The 12,351-nt window shown below is 58.6% G+C and overlaps 2 protein-coding genes across 6 annotated transcripts in view; one reads left to right on the top strand and one right to left on the bottom strand.

Annotated features, from left to right (window-relative positions):
- Window positions 1-7,066, top strand: part of CUX2 (cut like homeobox 2) — a 62,799-nt gene extending 55,733 nt beyond the window's left edge. For all 4 annotated transcript variants that reach the window (XM_050980607.1, XM_050980609.1, XM_050980608.1 and 1 more), the window contains 7 exons: window positions 478-579; window positions 1,256-2,031; window positions 2,481-2,640; window positions 3,083-3,352; window positions 3,587-3,775; window positions 3,869-4,142; window positions 4,549-7,066. In XM_050980607.1, the coding sequence (XP_050836564.1) occupies window positions 478-579; window positions 1,256-2,031; window positions 2,481-2,640; window positions 3,083-3,352; window positions 3,587-3,775; window positions 3,869-4,142; window positions 4,549-5,212 (2,435 nt within the window). In that variant the 3' untranslated portion in view covers window positions 5,213-7,066. The remainder of the gene's footprint in view (window positions 1-477; window positions 580-1,255; window positions 2,032-2,480; window positions 2,641-3,082; window positions 3,353-3,586; window positions 3,776-3,868; window positions 4,143-4,548) is intronic.
- A 1,270-nt stretch (window positions 7,067-8,336) lies between these two features.
- PHETA1 (PH domain containing endocytic trafficking adaptor 1) lies at window positions 8,337-10,862 on the bottom strand. 2 transcript variants are annotated; one of them, XM_050980615.1, is made up of 2 exons: window positions 10,661-10,862; window positions 8,337-10,242 (listed from the first exon to the last, which is right to left on the bottom strand). In XM_050980615.1, exon 2 carries the CDS (start codon window positions 10,146-10,148, stop codon window positions 9,366-9,368), a length of 783 nt encoding a protein of 260 aa, XP_050836572.1. In that variant the 5' UTR covers window positions 10,149-10,242; window positions 10,661-10,862; the 3' UTR covers window positions 8,337-9,365. The 2 variants fall into 2 exon arrangements, with proteins under 2 accessions (XP_050836572.1, XP_050836571.1); XM_050980614.1 differs by having other exon boundaries at window positions 8,337-10,159; window positions 10,661-10,861.
- Window positions 10,863-12,351: the final 1,489 nt, after the last annotated feature.

The following is a 12,351-nucleotide window of genomic DNA, read 5'->3' as shown; positions in this document are numbered from 1 at the left end:
TGGCTGCTGGCCACATCTCAGCAGTGGCAGCTGGTCACTCAAGTCCCTGTGGTGGCACCAGGACTGGACAATGCACACCCATGGTCCATTCACCTGCTGGTTCCAGCCTGGAGGGCTCTGATTTATCCCCTGGATCTGATCCATCATTAACACTTCTCTTGCACAGCCAGGAGGGCACAGTGCCAGGGATGGGGACATGGTCTCTGTGCCCGTGTCTCCGCTCCTGGTGGGGAGAGGGTGCCCTTGGTTGGGATGAGCAAGGTGGTGGGAGATCCCATGCCAGAGGCAGGAGCTGGCAGCCAGAGCTACCAGGGCTCCCTGTGCTCTGGTAGCAACTAATCGGGAGTGACATTTGTCTTCAAACCAACATCCCTAAAAATAACCGAACATGAGGAGCAGTAAATACTTCCTGACATACAAGTGGAGCTTGTAAAACCAGCGCTGGTGACAAAGCTGTTATCCTGCCTCTTTGATCAGGTAGCATCACGCCACGGATCAGGACACCAGAGACCGGCTCCGACGACGCCATCAAAAGCATCCTGGAGCAGGCAAAAAAGGAGATTGAGTCTCAGAAGGGAGGTAGGTGCAGCCATGGGGGTGACTCCAGGGGTGGCCAAGTCCCTGCTCTGCCCTGTGGCAGCAGCACCCGAAGAGGTGCCAGTGGCTGGGTGCTCTCTGTCTGTGGGTCCCGTCCCAAAAATTGGCTTTTTTGGGGGTGTTTCACCCATTGACATCCATGGAGAATTTTAGGGCATGTTGGAAGGAAATGCCTTGTGGGATGGAAGAGTCCCTGTGCAGCAGAGTTCAGATCTGGGCTTTCAGAAACTTTGGATGCGCTCTTTTTCCTCCCCCCTGCCCCAAACCAGATGATTAAATGAGTATTCAGGATCCATCTGGCACGAGGAATCATTAAAGCAGCTGCTCTCACAGTCAATTACAAGAAATGAAATACATTAAAACAGGTAGTCTGCTGAGAAAGCAGAATCCCGGAGAATTAAATTAGACGAGAACGGTGGAAAAACAGGCAGGGGAAACAAACATGTTTGTCTATCGCATTGTTGGTAATGGGATTTATTTTGCAATCATCAAAAAAGCAGTTGGCTTTGAGTTGGGCTGTTGACGCTTTTGCTTTGTGGATGCTGCTGGTCCAGCCCAGGTCGGGATGAATCGCTTTCCTCCCACACCTTGAGCTGTGGGCACACAGTTAACAATCTGTGCTGCTCCTCGGGGCTGCCCTCACCCCTTTTCTCTGCAGGGGAGCCCAAAACACCATCAGCATCACAGGCAGCGGCCAACGGGGCGGGCAGCAGCAGCTCTGAGGACGCCATCAAGAGCATCCTGGAGCAGGCACGGCGGGAGATGCAGGCGCAGCAGCAGGCGCTGCTGGACATGGAGTCGGGGGCCAGCGGGCATGGGGGGGACGTGGCGCCCGCCGAGCGCTCCACGCTGGCCACCGTCAGCCAGAACATCGCCCCTGCCTACGTCAAGCAGGAGGAGGGCAGTGGGGCCAGCCCTGGCCCGCCGCAGACGCCCCTGGCCGTGCTCTCCCCCGCCGCCTTCGTGCAGAGCATCATCCGGAAGGTGAAGTCGGAGATCGGCGACGCCGGCTCCTACTTCGACCAGCACTGGGCGTCGGAGCGGAGCCTGCTCAGCCGGCCCTACACCTCCGTGTCGCCTTCGCCGTCCTCCTCCTCCTCCAGCTACTCCAGCATGGCCAATGGCCGGGGCTGGCCACGGGGTGAGCCCGGCGAGGGTGGCACCAACGAGGACGAGCTGCAGCCGGCGGATGAGGAGCCCCAGCGGCTGTTGGAGATGAAGGCAGAGGGAGCCGGTGCGGAGCCGGCGGCTGGTGGGCGTCTGTCCTACTACCCCACGTATGTGCCACGGACCCTGAAGCCAACAGTGCCACCACTGACGCCAGAGCAGTATGAGATGTACATGTACAGGGAGGTGGACACGCTGGAGCTGACCCGGCAGGTCAAGGAGAAGTTGGCCAAGAATGGCATCTGCCAGAGGATCTTCGGAGAGAAGGTACCAGCCTGGAGAAGGGGGGTCTGGTGTCCCCTCTGCTCCATGACCCAGAGCCTGGGGCTCATTGATGGCCTTCACCAGCTCCTTCCAGAGTCTTCCTTTTCCCTGGTCTGTTTCTCCTTGGAGGACTCTGAGTCCTCAGGTCTGACCCAAGCCCAGTCTCCCAGTGGCCACCACGAACTGGTCGGTGGCAATTCCCATCAAGAATGCCCAGTCCCCTAAACAGAGCCCTCTGGGGACCAGCCTCCCACCCCACTGGGTATCCCAGGGGAACCCACCATCAGCACCCATGGCAGGGGACAGAGGGTCCAGACATGCTGTGGGGCAGTGGGTGGCAGTGGGTGGCATCCTGCTCCCCCTCCCCTGACACGGGAGTGGAGGGCAGGCAGCTTCCCAGCACTGGGGGAGTGCAGCCCACCTTCAGCAGGTGACACCTGTGTGGTGCCCAGGTGCTGGGACTGTCCCAGGGCAGTGTGAGTGACATGCTGTCGCGGCCCAAACCCTGGAGCAAGCTGACACAGAAGGGTCGGGAGCCCTTCATCCGCATGCAGCTCTGGCTGACAGACCAGCTGGGCCAGGGGATCAGCCAGCAGCCCACACCCTCCCAGGGTAAGTGATATCACTGTCCCCGTGGTCTCCATGTGCCATCAATGTCCCCACCACTTCTGTGTCCATCCCCTGCATCCCAGTGAGTTTGTCCTGCTCCCACCCCAGCACTGGGAAGAGCTATCCCTGCCAACTCCAACACCCAGATCCTGGGAAGCCCCTTTCATCCCCAACCCCCTTCATTTAAAACAAAAAAGGAAAGCCACATCAAAAATCTTGGGCTTTGTGCCTGACATAAAGCAGTAACTAGATTTTTTGTGTTATATTGGTAGCATTTTCTCTCTTTAATTATTCCACCACCACCATCTCCCACTTTGTAGCCACTGGAGAAACTTGGCTGGTATCCCTCTTCTCCAGACGGCAAAGCCACAGGCATCCCCCAGATGCCCTTCCTGCTCCCTGCCCTGTCCCCCCCCACTGACCCCTCTGCCCTGGTGTCACACAGCCAGCCCAGTGGAACCCCAGCCGTCCCCCTCGCCGCCCCCCAGCCCCACCGAGCACGAGAAGGGCTGCCAGGAGCCCCTCACCCTGGCCTTGGAGAGCAGCAAGGAAAACCAGCAGCCCGAGAGCCGCTCGACGCCTGCGCTGGGTGGGAAGACGTATGCCAACAGCCAGGGCCCCATGGGCATCCAGGAGATCGTTGCCATGTCCCCCGAGCTGGACACCTACTCCATCACCAAGAAGGTCAAGGAGGTCCTGACAGACAACAATTTAGGTGCGGGCCCTCTCTCTGCCCAGGTTTTTGGGAGCTGCTGGTGAGACTGCATGGATCCAGCACCCCAGTTCCTGTAGATGCAACCATTCCCCTTCCAGACCTTTTTCTGTGGGTGCTCATGGGAATTCCAGGAGGATGCTGGCTGGGAAATGGGGTGCACCTGCTCTGCAGGGGGACAGCAGCTCCTCTCCCACTGCTCTACCCCGCTAACCACCTCTGCTTCTCCTCTGCCAGGCCAGCGGCTGTTTGGGGAGAGCATCCTGGGCCTGACGCAGGGCTCGGTGTCCGATCTCCTCTCCAGGCCCAAGCCGTGGCACAAGCTGAGCCTGAAGGGGAGGGAGCCCTTCGTCCGGATGCAGCTCTGGCTCAACGACCCCCACAACGTGGAGAAGCTGCGCGACATGAAGAAGCTGGAGAAGAAGGGTGAGGGACAGGGTGACACTGCCCTGCTGGGGTGCCAAGGGGGGGGTCTGGGCTGGGGGGCGAGCGGTGCCAGCTGGGTGTCCTCTCCTGCAGCCTACCTGAAGCGCCGGTACGGGCTGATGAGCGCTGGCTCGGACAGCGAGTCCCCCAGCGCCCGCTCCGAGTGCGCCAGCCCCAGTGCGCCGCCGCAGGACCTCAGCCTGCTCCAGATCAAGAAGCCGCGGGTGGTGTTGGCGCCAGAGGAGAAGGAAGCCCTAAAGAAAGCCTACCAGCTGGAGCCATATCCCTCCCAGCAGACCATCGAGCTGCTCTCCTTCCAGCTCAACCTCAAGACCAACACCGTCATCAACTGGTTCCACAACTACAGGTACGGGCACTCCTGGGGTTTGGGGGTGCTGTGCCATGGAGGGGGTGCCACTGTTCCCCTTCCAGCCTTCCCCGTCACTCTTCCCTAGATCAGAAGTGCAGACACTGGAGGTCCCCAGGTTGGTGGGTGGTGCTGGCTACCTCAACAAAGTCATGTTGAGCATCTAAAGTGGCTTCCATGCTCACATCCACCTGCTCACTTCAGAGCAGGATCTCTGCGAAGGGGGAGGAAAGACCTTATGGAGGCTGCTGTAGCACGGGACCCATCCCCACAGCAGCCCAGCCCTGGGGAGCAGCACAGGTTTCATCCCTAGGTGACATTGCAGTGGACAATTTGTCCGCTGGCTGGAGACGTGGCATGGGGCTATGGGTGGTTGTTGCCACCCCTCCATGGTTGTGTCCCGCAGGTCACGGATGCGCCGAGAGATGCTGGTGGAGGGCGCGCAGGACAATGACACGGACCCAGAGCAGAGTGGCGGGACGGCCATCCCCGGGCGCCGGGCCCCCCACAGCCCCGATTCGGACACCGAGGATCACAAACCCGTGTTGGTGGGGGGCGAGCCCCCCTGTGCTGCTGTGCCCGTGAAGGTGAAGGAGGAGCAGGGGGATCCGGGCGGCTGGAGCCGCCGGCGGGACTCGCGCAGCCCGGCCGGAGCGGCCGAAGGGACCGGACCTCCCCAGGAGGAGCGGGGGGCAGCCCCCCATGCCGCCGCCCCCAGCGCCGGCAGCCTCCCGCGGCGGGGAGGTCGCGCCGGTGCCACCACCGGGGGACCTCCACCGCCGCCACCACCGCACCCCGACAGCTCCCAGTCCTCAGCGGGCTCGTCCCGTTGCAGCTTGGTGGTGTCCCCAACGTCGCCCTCGGCAGCTTCCTCGCCCGGCCTCACCGGCTCAGCCTCACCAGGACCATCCTCTGCCGGGCCGGTCTCGCCGGCGCTTCCACCGGCTCCTGGCCCCCGGCTCAGCACCAGCGTGCAGCGGCGCCACGAGAAGATGGCCAACCTCAACAACATCATCCACCGGCTGGAGCGGGCTGCCAACCGCGAGGAGGCCCTCGAGTGGGAGTTCTGAGCCCCCCGACACCCTAAATATATATATACACCCCCACACATATATATATATTTTGATAAATGCTGTGTGCACCAAGAGGTGACGAGTGGCCGGCGCCACGGAAGAGGAGCGCCCGTGAAAAAGAGGGGACCCCTCTCTATGAATCCGCCCCACCCCTCTGGCTTTGTTTTAAATGTGAAAAACTGGGAACAATTTTAGAAAAGAAAAACAAAAAAATCAAAAAATATTTATAGACCTCTTTTAGATATTTTAATAAAAGGATACTTTGGAATTTATTAACAGCTTAAGCTGCTTTGATATTAAAGATAGCTATAAAATCAAGATGATGTAGCAGTCGTGTCATTAAATGTACACTGAAGTCTTGTAGTTTGCCACTGGATGAGATTAAAAACAAATAAACAAAAAAAAAAAAAAAAAAGAAAACCAACCCACAGAAAAGACTTTTTGAGCAAAGCCATCAAGAAGCACTATGAGACTGACCAAATTTAAGAAACTTTTGCAGTTTCCACCCCTGTCTGTAAGACACTGCATCGCTTCTGCCCCAGCCAGAGACTGCGTCCTAGTCCCTGAAGACTCTAAAGCCCCCGACGCCATCGAGTATGTATTTAGTTCTGGTGGTTTATGTTTTTGGAAGCCTTTGTAACACAGAATGTCCCGTGTGGTTGTATATGTTGTAGAAATGTCTGCAATAGCCTTCTTGGACAAAATGTAGCATGGTCCCAACGCCGTCCCTTGCGCTTCCTCCAGCCAGTGGCAGCTCCCATCTGCCATGGTGCAGCTCATGCCAGCTCCCAAAGGAGGAGAGAAAATGAGGCAAAAGCAAAGAAAGCAACCTGAGTGAGCTTGGGATTTTGGGAGTGGGATGGGAAAATGTCCCTGGGTGAGATGCTTGAGGATGGTACCAGCTCGCTAGGGATGGACATCCATGGCATCCCAGTTCCCTGTCCATTCAGGAAAGAGAAAGATGGAGCCTCCGAGCTTTGGCTCTGGGGCAGCAGTGCTTAAGGAGAGCACCCAAAAATTGTGAGCCACCCACTCACAGACTGAGCCCTGCTTGGGGCTGCTCCAGCATCACAGCCCAGCACTTTTTTAGGGAAAGCACCTGGGCAGGAAGAGCATCCCCTTCCCGCAGCCATGTCCCAGGGAGTGGGTGTCAGTGATGCCAGAATGAGCTCTGGGATGTCACACCAGGCTCCTGCCTAAACTGGGCAAGCACCACCAAGCTTTGGCTTTCCAGGGCTGATCCTGTGCAGACAGAGGAGCTCAGTGGTGTCACCTCCCTGACCCCACCACCTCCAGCCAGCCTCTGCTAATAAAATGCCTTTAAATGATATGGAGTGTCCCACCCTGGGCTGCTCTGCCCTATCCCCTGCCCACACAGTGTCAACCATCGCCCACCAAGGCCCTGCCAGGCTCCTAGGTGATGCATTGACTGATTTTCCACTGTAGATGTTTTTATCAGAATAGAAGGTATTTTTGTACTGGGGTGGTAGTAGACGAGCAATGCTGGGTGAGGGCACAGCTCTCCTTGCCTGCCTCTCCTGCCCCGAGGAGCCCCAGGGTGCCCATGGCTGCTCTGCCATGGTGCTGTGGAAGGTGGAGGTGTGACCACTGACTGCCTTCTCCGTTGTGTGCTAGAGGGAGCTTTAGTGGAATGGGATTTGAGGAAGCACTTAGGATAGTCCTGAGCACGGCAACCCTGTTGTATGAAAGCCAGCGGGACACACCGGTCACGTTTTTGTTAGGCTCATGTTCTGTACTTCAAAAGTTTCTATGAGATCGATGAACTTTGTTTAACAATTTTGGAAGGAACAAGTTCTGTAAAGAGCCACTAAATACAGAAGTTGGATACGACTCTGGCCTTGGGGTGTGTTTTGTCTGGAGGTGATGGAATGGGAACCCCTCTCACACTTGCCCAGTGTCAGCACCCTCGGAAGTCACAGCTTTGCTTGGGGATTGTGGCAAGAGCTCTCATTATCCCAGTGACTGGGGGATAAAAAAAAGGTGTTAAATGGGGTTAGTCCAGCTCAGGGTGTGATCCTGCCCCATGAAATTCCTGTGCTCATCCCTGATGCCAGTTTGCTCCTGCTCCTGGGGTAGCTCAGCATCCTCCAGCGTGAGTTTCAGCTTGGTTTATCATAAAATCATCATTTCCTGGAATGGTTTGTGTTAGAAGGATCATCTTACTCCAACCCCCTGCCATGGGCAGGGACATCTTCCACTAGACCAGGTTGCCCAAAGCCCTGTCCAACCTGGCACTGCCAGTGGCACCGTGCCCCAGCACGGCTCTTATTCGGAGCCAACCACGGCTGGGCAAGTCAGCAGCTTCTGACACAAGGCAGGGCTGTTTGTGTCTGATGAATTAATAAATCCATATGTTGCATATCTGTTTGAGCTTGTTTGTCAGCTAACATGTTGAGAAGGACTTTTTTTTGATGGATATCTGAACGTCTGGAGAAGCTGTGCCAGCTGCCATGGAAACCAGAATCTTCCCCTGAGGCGAAGGACAGAGCCATGGGAACCATCTGGGTGCTCCGGGTGCAGCTGCACCCTGGCTGCCCTTGGCACTGCTCCAAATGCCAAATTCCATAGGAGGATGCTGTGCCTGGCCAGGAGCAGGCTCCGTGCTCTGCAGGGTCTCGGTGAGCAGGTGGCCCTGGCTGCCTTTGTGCCTCAGTTTCCCCAAGAAGTGATTGCCCAACCTCTGCCAGACTCCGTGTTAAAGAGAAGCTGGAGGCATTCATGCAGGTGGGATGTGTGGGCAGGGACATGGGGATGTGCTGGCCCTTTCACAAGGGATGTCCTTGGTCCCTGCGTAGCATCAAGGGGACAGATACTTTGTCCTGGTTAAGAGACACGCTGGCATGGGACCACCCTGGCACTGGGTGTCCTGATGTTCCCAGGGTGACCCCATCCCATCTCACCCCATCCCTGCAGGCAGATATGGGGCTCCAGGGCACTGCAAGACCCTGGCAATGGCCATGTCCCCTTCAGGTGACACAGTCCCTGACCAGCCCCACAGACATGGTAGGGACAAAAGTAGGATTAAAATAAAGCATTAATTCCCACCTGGACACCTCTCCCCAGGGGCTTAGAGGCACCAACAAGAACCGTGGATGGGAGGGAAGTTCTAAAACAACTTTTATTATAGAAAACTCTTGTGCCTGTCCCAAGGGAGCAAAGGGAGCCGGAGCCACCCAGCCCTAAGCCAGGGCACCCTGACTGCTCCCCTCTGCTCCAGGGTGGGTCACCCCACCTCTGGGCCAGCAGCCTGAGTTTCTGATGTGGAAATAAGATAGAAACACAGGCATGAGACACCAGCTTTGCTCTGGTTTGGCACATGAATCATTCCTCACGCTCTGCTGCTGACACACACGTTCCCATTTGCCACCACGAGCGATGCTTCCCCTTAGTGAGCTGGCACAGGCATGATGTGCTGTCCCAAAATACCCACCAGCAAAGCAGTGCCTGCAGCTGCTGAACTCCCCCAGGGTCTGAACCCCCCATATTCACCATCCAGGCTGCAAGCAGCAATTGCTCCCTGTGAAATGTCTGGGGTTGGGTGTCACCAGCTCCCCGGAGCGTGCGGAGCTGCTGCTGCCGTTAAGGAAGGGCTGCAGTCACTGATATTTTCATTTCAAACCACATCCTGCTGGAGCAGAGGGATCTGGCAGAGCTCAGCCGACCTCAGCCTTGTGATGGGCCAGGAGGGGAAGTCTGTGGCAAGCTCTCCACTGTGGAACCCACACGGGAGCTCAGGCAGGCGAGATCCCATCACAGTCCTCCTCCAGAAGTTGTCAAGGCGTGATCCCACTGCAAGAGCACCCAGAGGCCCCAGGAGAGCCTGAGCAGAGGTCGATTTCCAGGAGGCCTCAGTCAGTGAGTGGTTTGTAGTTTGCTTGTGCTGAGTGGAGCACCCCAAACCCACATGGGGCCATGGCTGGAGGGTACCCATAGGGTGCCCATTTCACCACCACAGAGCAGCACTGGTGTCCCTTGGTGCCCAGCCCTCGCTGGCACCACCAGCAGGTGTCCATCACCACCACAGCCAGGTCTGCACGTCCCGGGGTGAGGAGGGGACAGGGCCATCACCAAGGATGGCCACCTCCACCCTACCCCAACTCCTGGTAGGTTCCCAGGGCTCAGCCACCGCTCAGGGCTGTGGGGGGCCACGCCGCTTCTGCTGCCAGTCCTGCCGGAGCCGGGCCACCTCCCGGCTGTACTGCTCGTGGAGCCGGCAGAAGGTGGACGGGCTCTCTGCCACGGCCGCCCCGGCGCTCGCTGCCTCGCCGTTCGACACCCGCCGGCGCGGCGGCAGCGGCGGCGGCCGCGGCGTCCCCTCCTCATCCTGCCCACCGCAGCCAGAGGTGCCGGGTGGCCGGTCCGTCCCCAGCACGTTGTTCCACACTGCACAGCCGTTCTCCTTCGGCAGGATGGCGGGCAGAGCCGGCAGCCGATCCCGGGACTGCTCCAGCGCCGATGGCTTCGGCTTCCAAGGGCCGGGAGCGTCCTGGGAGCCCCCACATCCTCCGGCCAGCCCCCGGCTCATCTCCTGCAGCTGCTTCTCCAGCTCCCGCACCACCAGCCGCATGTAGTCAAAGCTGGCTCGGGACAGCGACTTCACCCAGGACTCCATGGCCGCCTGGCTCTCCGCCGCCAGCACGTAGGTGCGGGACTTGCTGCCGCCAAAGCGGATGGCGAAGGTGAAATTCTCGGCCGAATCGCAGAGCTCCACATTGCAGCCCTCCAGCACGATGACGCCCACGGGCTCCCGGCTGTCCCGCTCCTCGAAGTAGAAGAGCATGTTGCCCTTGAGCACGAACCAGCGGCGGTGATAGGCCGTGTGCCGCTCGCCGCGCTTGTAGAGGAAGCCGGCGTTGTCGGCCGGGGAGTCGCAGGTGGCGTAGAAGGCCAAGCTCCTCTCGTTCAGCTTCATGGCTCCGCGCCCTGCGGGGACAGAGGGTGCTCAGCGCTGCGCCTTAATTGCACGGAAACGAACCATCGCCTTTTTGTTCGTGCTGGCAGCAGCCCTGGCGCCCAGGAAATGGAGCTACTGAATAAACAACCCCGGGATAGTCAGGATAAGAGCGCTCCCAGATAAGGTGCTGAGTCCGGCGGATGCCGGGTGGGCTCTGGCTGCCTAAGGCTCACTGGGGAGGAGGTTCACTCCCCCACCACCACCCCAGTAGTGTTTTCCCACGGAGGAGCCCCAGGCAGGGCCTGTCCCGGTGCCTCACGTCACCTGGCACAGGTGACCTTCCCGCCGGCGCCGTGTTTTCCGCGTCGCGCCGCTCCTCCCCGCGGCGCGCAGGGAAGGTTTGGGCCGGCGCCGTGGATCTGGCTGCCCTGCAGAGAGCCGTGGCCATGAACCCTGTCACCCGGGCAAGGCCACCGCTCCTCCTGTCCCCTAATCGTTGGTGGCCTCGCCGTGCCAGACTTTGCACTCACCTGGACTTTACCTCCGGTCTGCGGCGGTCACCAGCATCAACGACACGCGCGTGGCCGTGGTGGCCGTGACAGCGCTGGATCCGGGGCCGGATGGTGCGAGGGGGCTTTGGGACACGGCTCCCGCACGGTCACCTTTGTCCTCGGCTCCCACCACCCCGGCCCGCCCGGCCCCGCGGGCGGAGCGCTGCTCCCGCCCGCCTCCACCACCGCCACCGCCCATCCCGGCGGCCGCGGCCGGGAGGGAGGAGCTGGAAAAACGCTCCGGAGCTCGGCCCCGGGGCAGGGAGCTCCTGGCTCGGCCCAAAACCTGCCGCAGGTCACGGCTCCGGGCACCGGGACTGAGGGCCAGGCAGCAGCGGGGAGAGCGAGGGGGGAATGGGGGAGAGATGTGGGCACGCACTGGAGAGTGCAGGGGATATGCACGTCCCGGGATTAATGTATGGGTTTACTCAGGGATGTGCACGTGTGGGAAACCCAGGAGTTTAGTCCTGAAGGTGGCTGCCCAACGCTGAATTTTTGATCACATTTTGGAGGGAAAGAATTGGGGTTCTGGGAACATCTGGCAGGGAATGGGCAGAGGTTGGTGGATGAGGTGGATGACACAAGCCCCACAAGGAGAGTTGGTGGCAGGACATGGACTGGTCCTGTGTGGGTTGGGGATGCTGCAGGGGACCAGGCTGCAAGTCCTGGCTGCTCTCCTGACCTTCCAGCCATATCCTTGGGCCACAGCCACGTGTGGGGTTGTCTCAGTGCAGAGTGACAGAGGAAGCTGAGTGGGGACAAGCCTCCAGTCTGACTTCTGCTCTTGGTTGGCCTTCCAGGCTCACAGGACCACCTTGGCAATGTTGCTGTCCTCACCATGTCCCAGTAAATACCAGTGTCAAGGATTTGCTATCCTTATCTCCTTATCCTTATCTCCTGTCCCTTTCCTCCAGTTTCCTCATCCCCCTCCTCTGCTCCACAGCCATGTGTGCATTTTGGCAATCAAGGCACTGGCAACAAATTTACAGGTCCCCATCCCAGAAACCCTGCTGTCCCTGACCTCTGCCACAGGTTGTGGTTCACTCCCCACCCACAGATGCCCTCATTTCCCTGCACAGCTGCTCAGGACTTTGCAATTTTCTGCTTGTGTTTTCAGTTCACAGAGAGTTTTCCTTGTCACCTGCAGACTTTCACTTTCAGGCTATAAAAAAGGATTCAAACCAGCACTAAAACCATCTGGGCTTTATCTTCCCTCCTGAGCAGAGCAGCTCTGTTCAAGGTCGCTGGTGGGAAGTCTCGGGGCTCTGCAACACTTATCTCCCTGCCTAGCTCAGAGATGCCTTTTCACACGGCAAGATTAGAACGGGAAGGGCTGTGGGGAGAAGCAATATCTTTATTAGAGCAGCTAGGGTAATTGGAAAAAGGCAACAGCACTCCCAACTCTGCTTTCCTTTTCCTGGGACTCCAAAGTCACGTTTTCATCTTGCAGAGGTTGTTCCTCCTCCACAGCTGTTCTGGAAAATCATCCCAATTCCTCAAAAATACCGACGAAATTCCCCTGTGGATTTTTGTTTCCCATTGGGTCTCTCTTGGGACAGTCACATGCTGCTGCACAAGCTTCAGGACTTCCCTTTCTGAGCAGCTCCACATTTTCCCTGCTGTCTGCCAGGGTCCCCCCAGCAAGAAGCCCAGACCCCATTCCTCAGTTT

This window comes from Serinus canaria, chromosome 15 (genome assembly GCF_022539315.1).
Source record: "Serinus canaria isolate serCan28SL12 chromosome 15, serCan2020, whole genome shotgun sequence".
Classification (NCBI taxonomy): Eukaryota; Metazoa; Chordata; class Aves; order Passeriformes; family Fringillidae; genus Serinus; species Serinus canaria.
This window is presented reverse-complemented; position numbering and strand designations above follow the sequence as displayed.

Coding starts and splice junctions, on each gene's coding strand:
- PHETA1 (XM_050980615.1), bottom strand. CDS start 10,148: ATGAAGCTGAACGAGAGGAGCTTGGCCTTCTACGCCACCTGCGACTCC.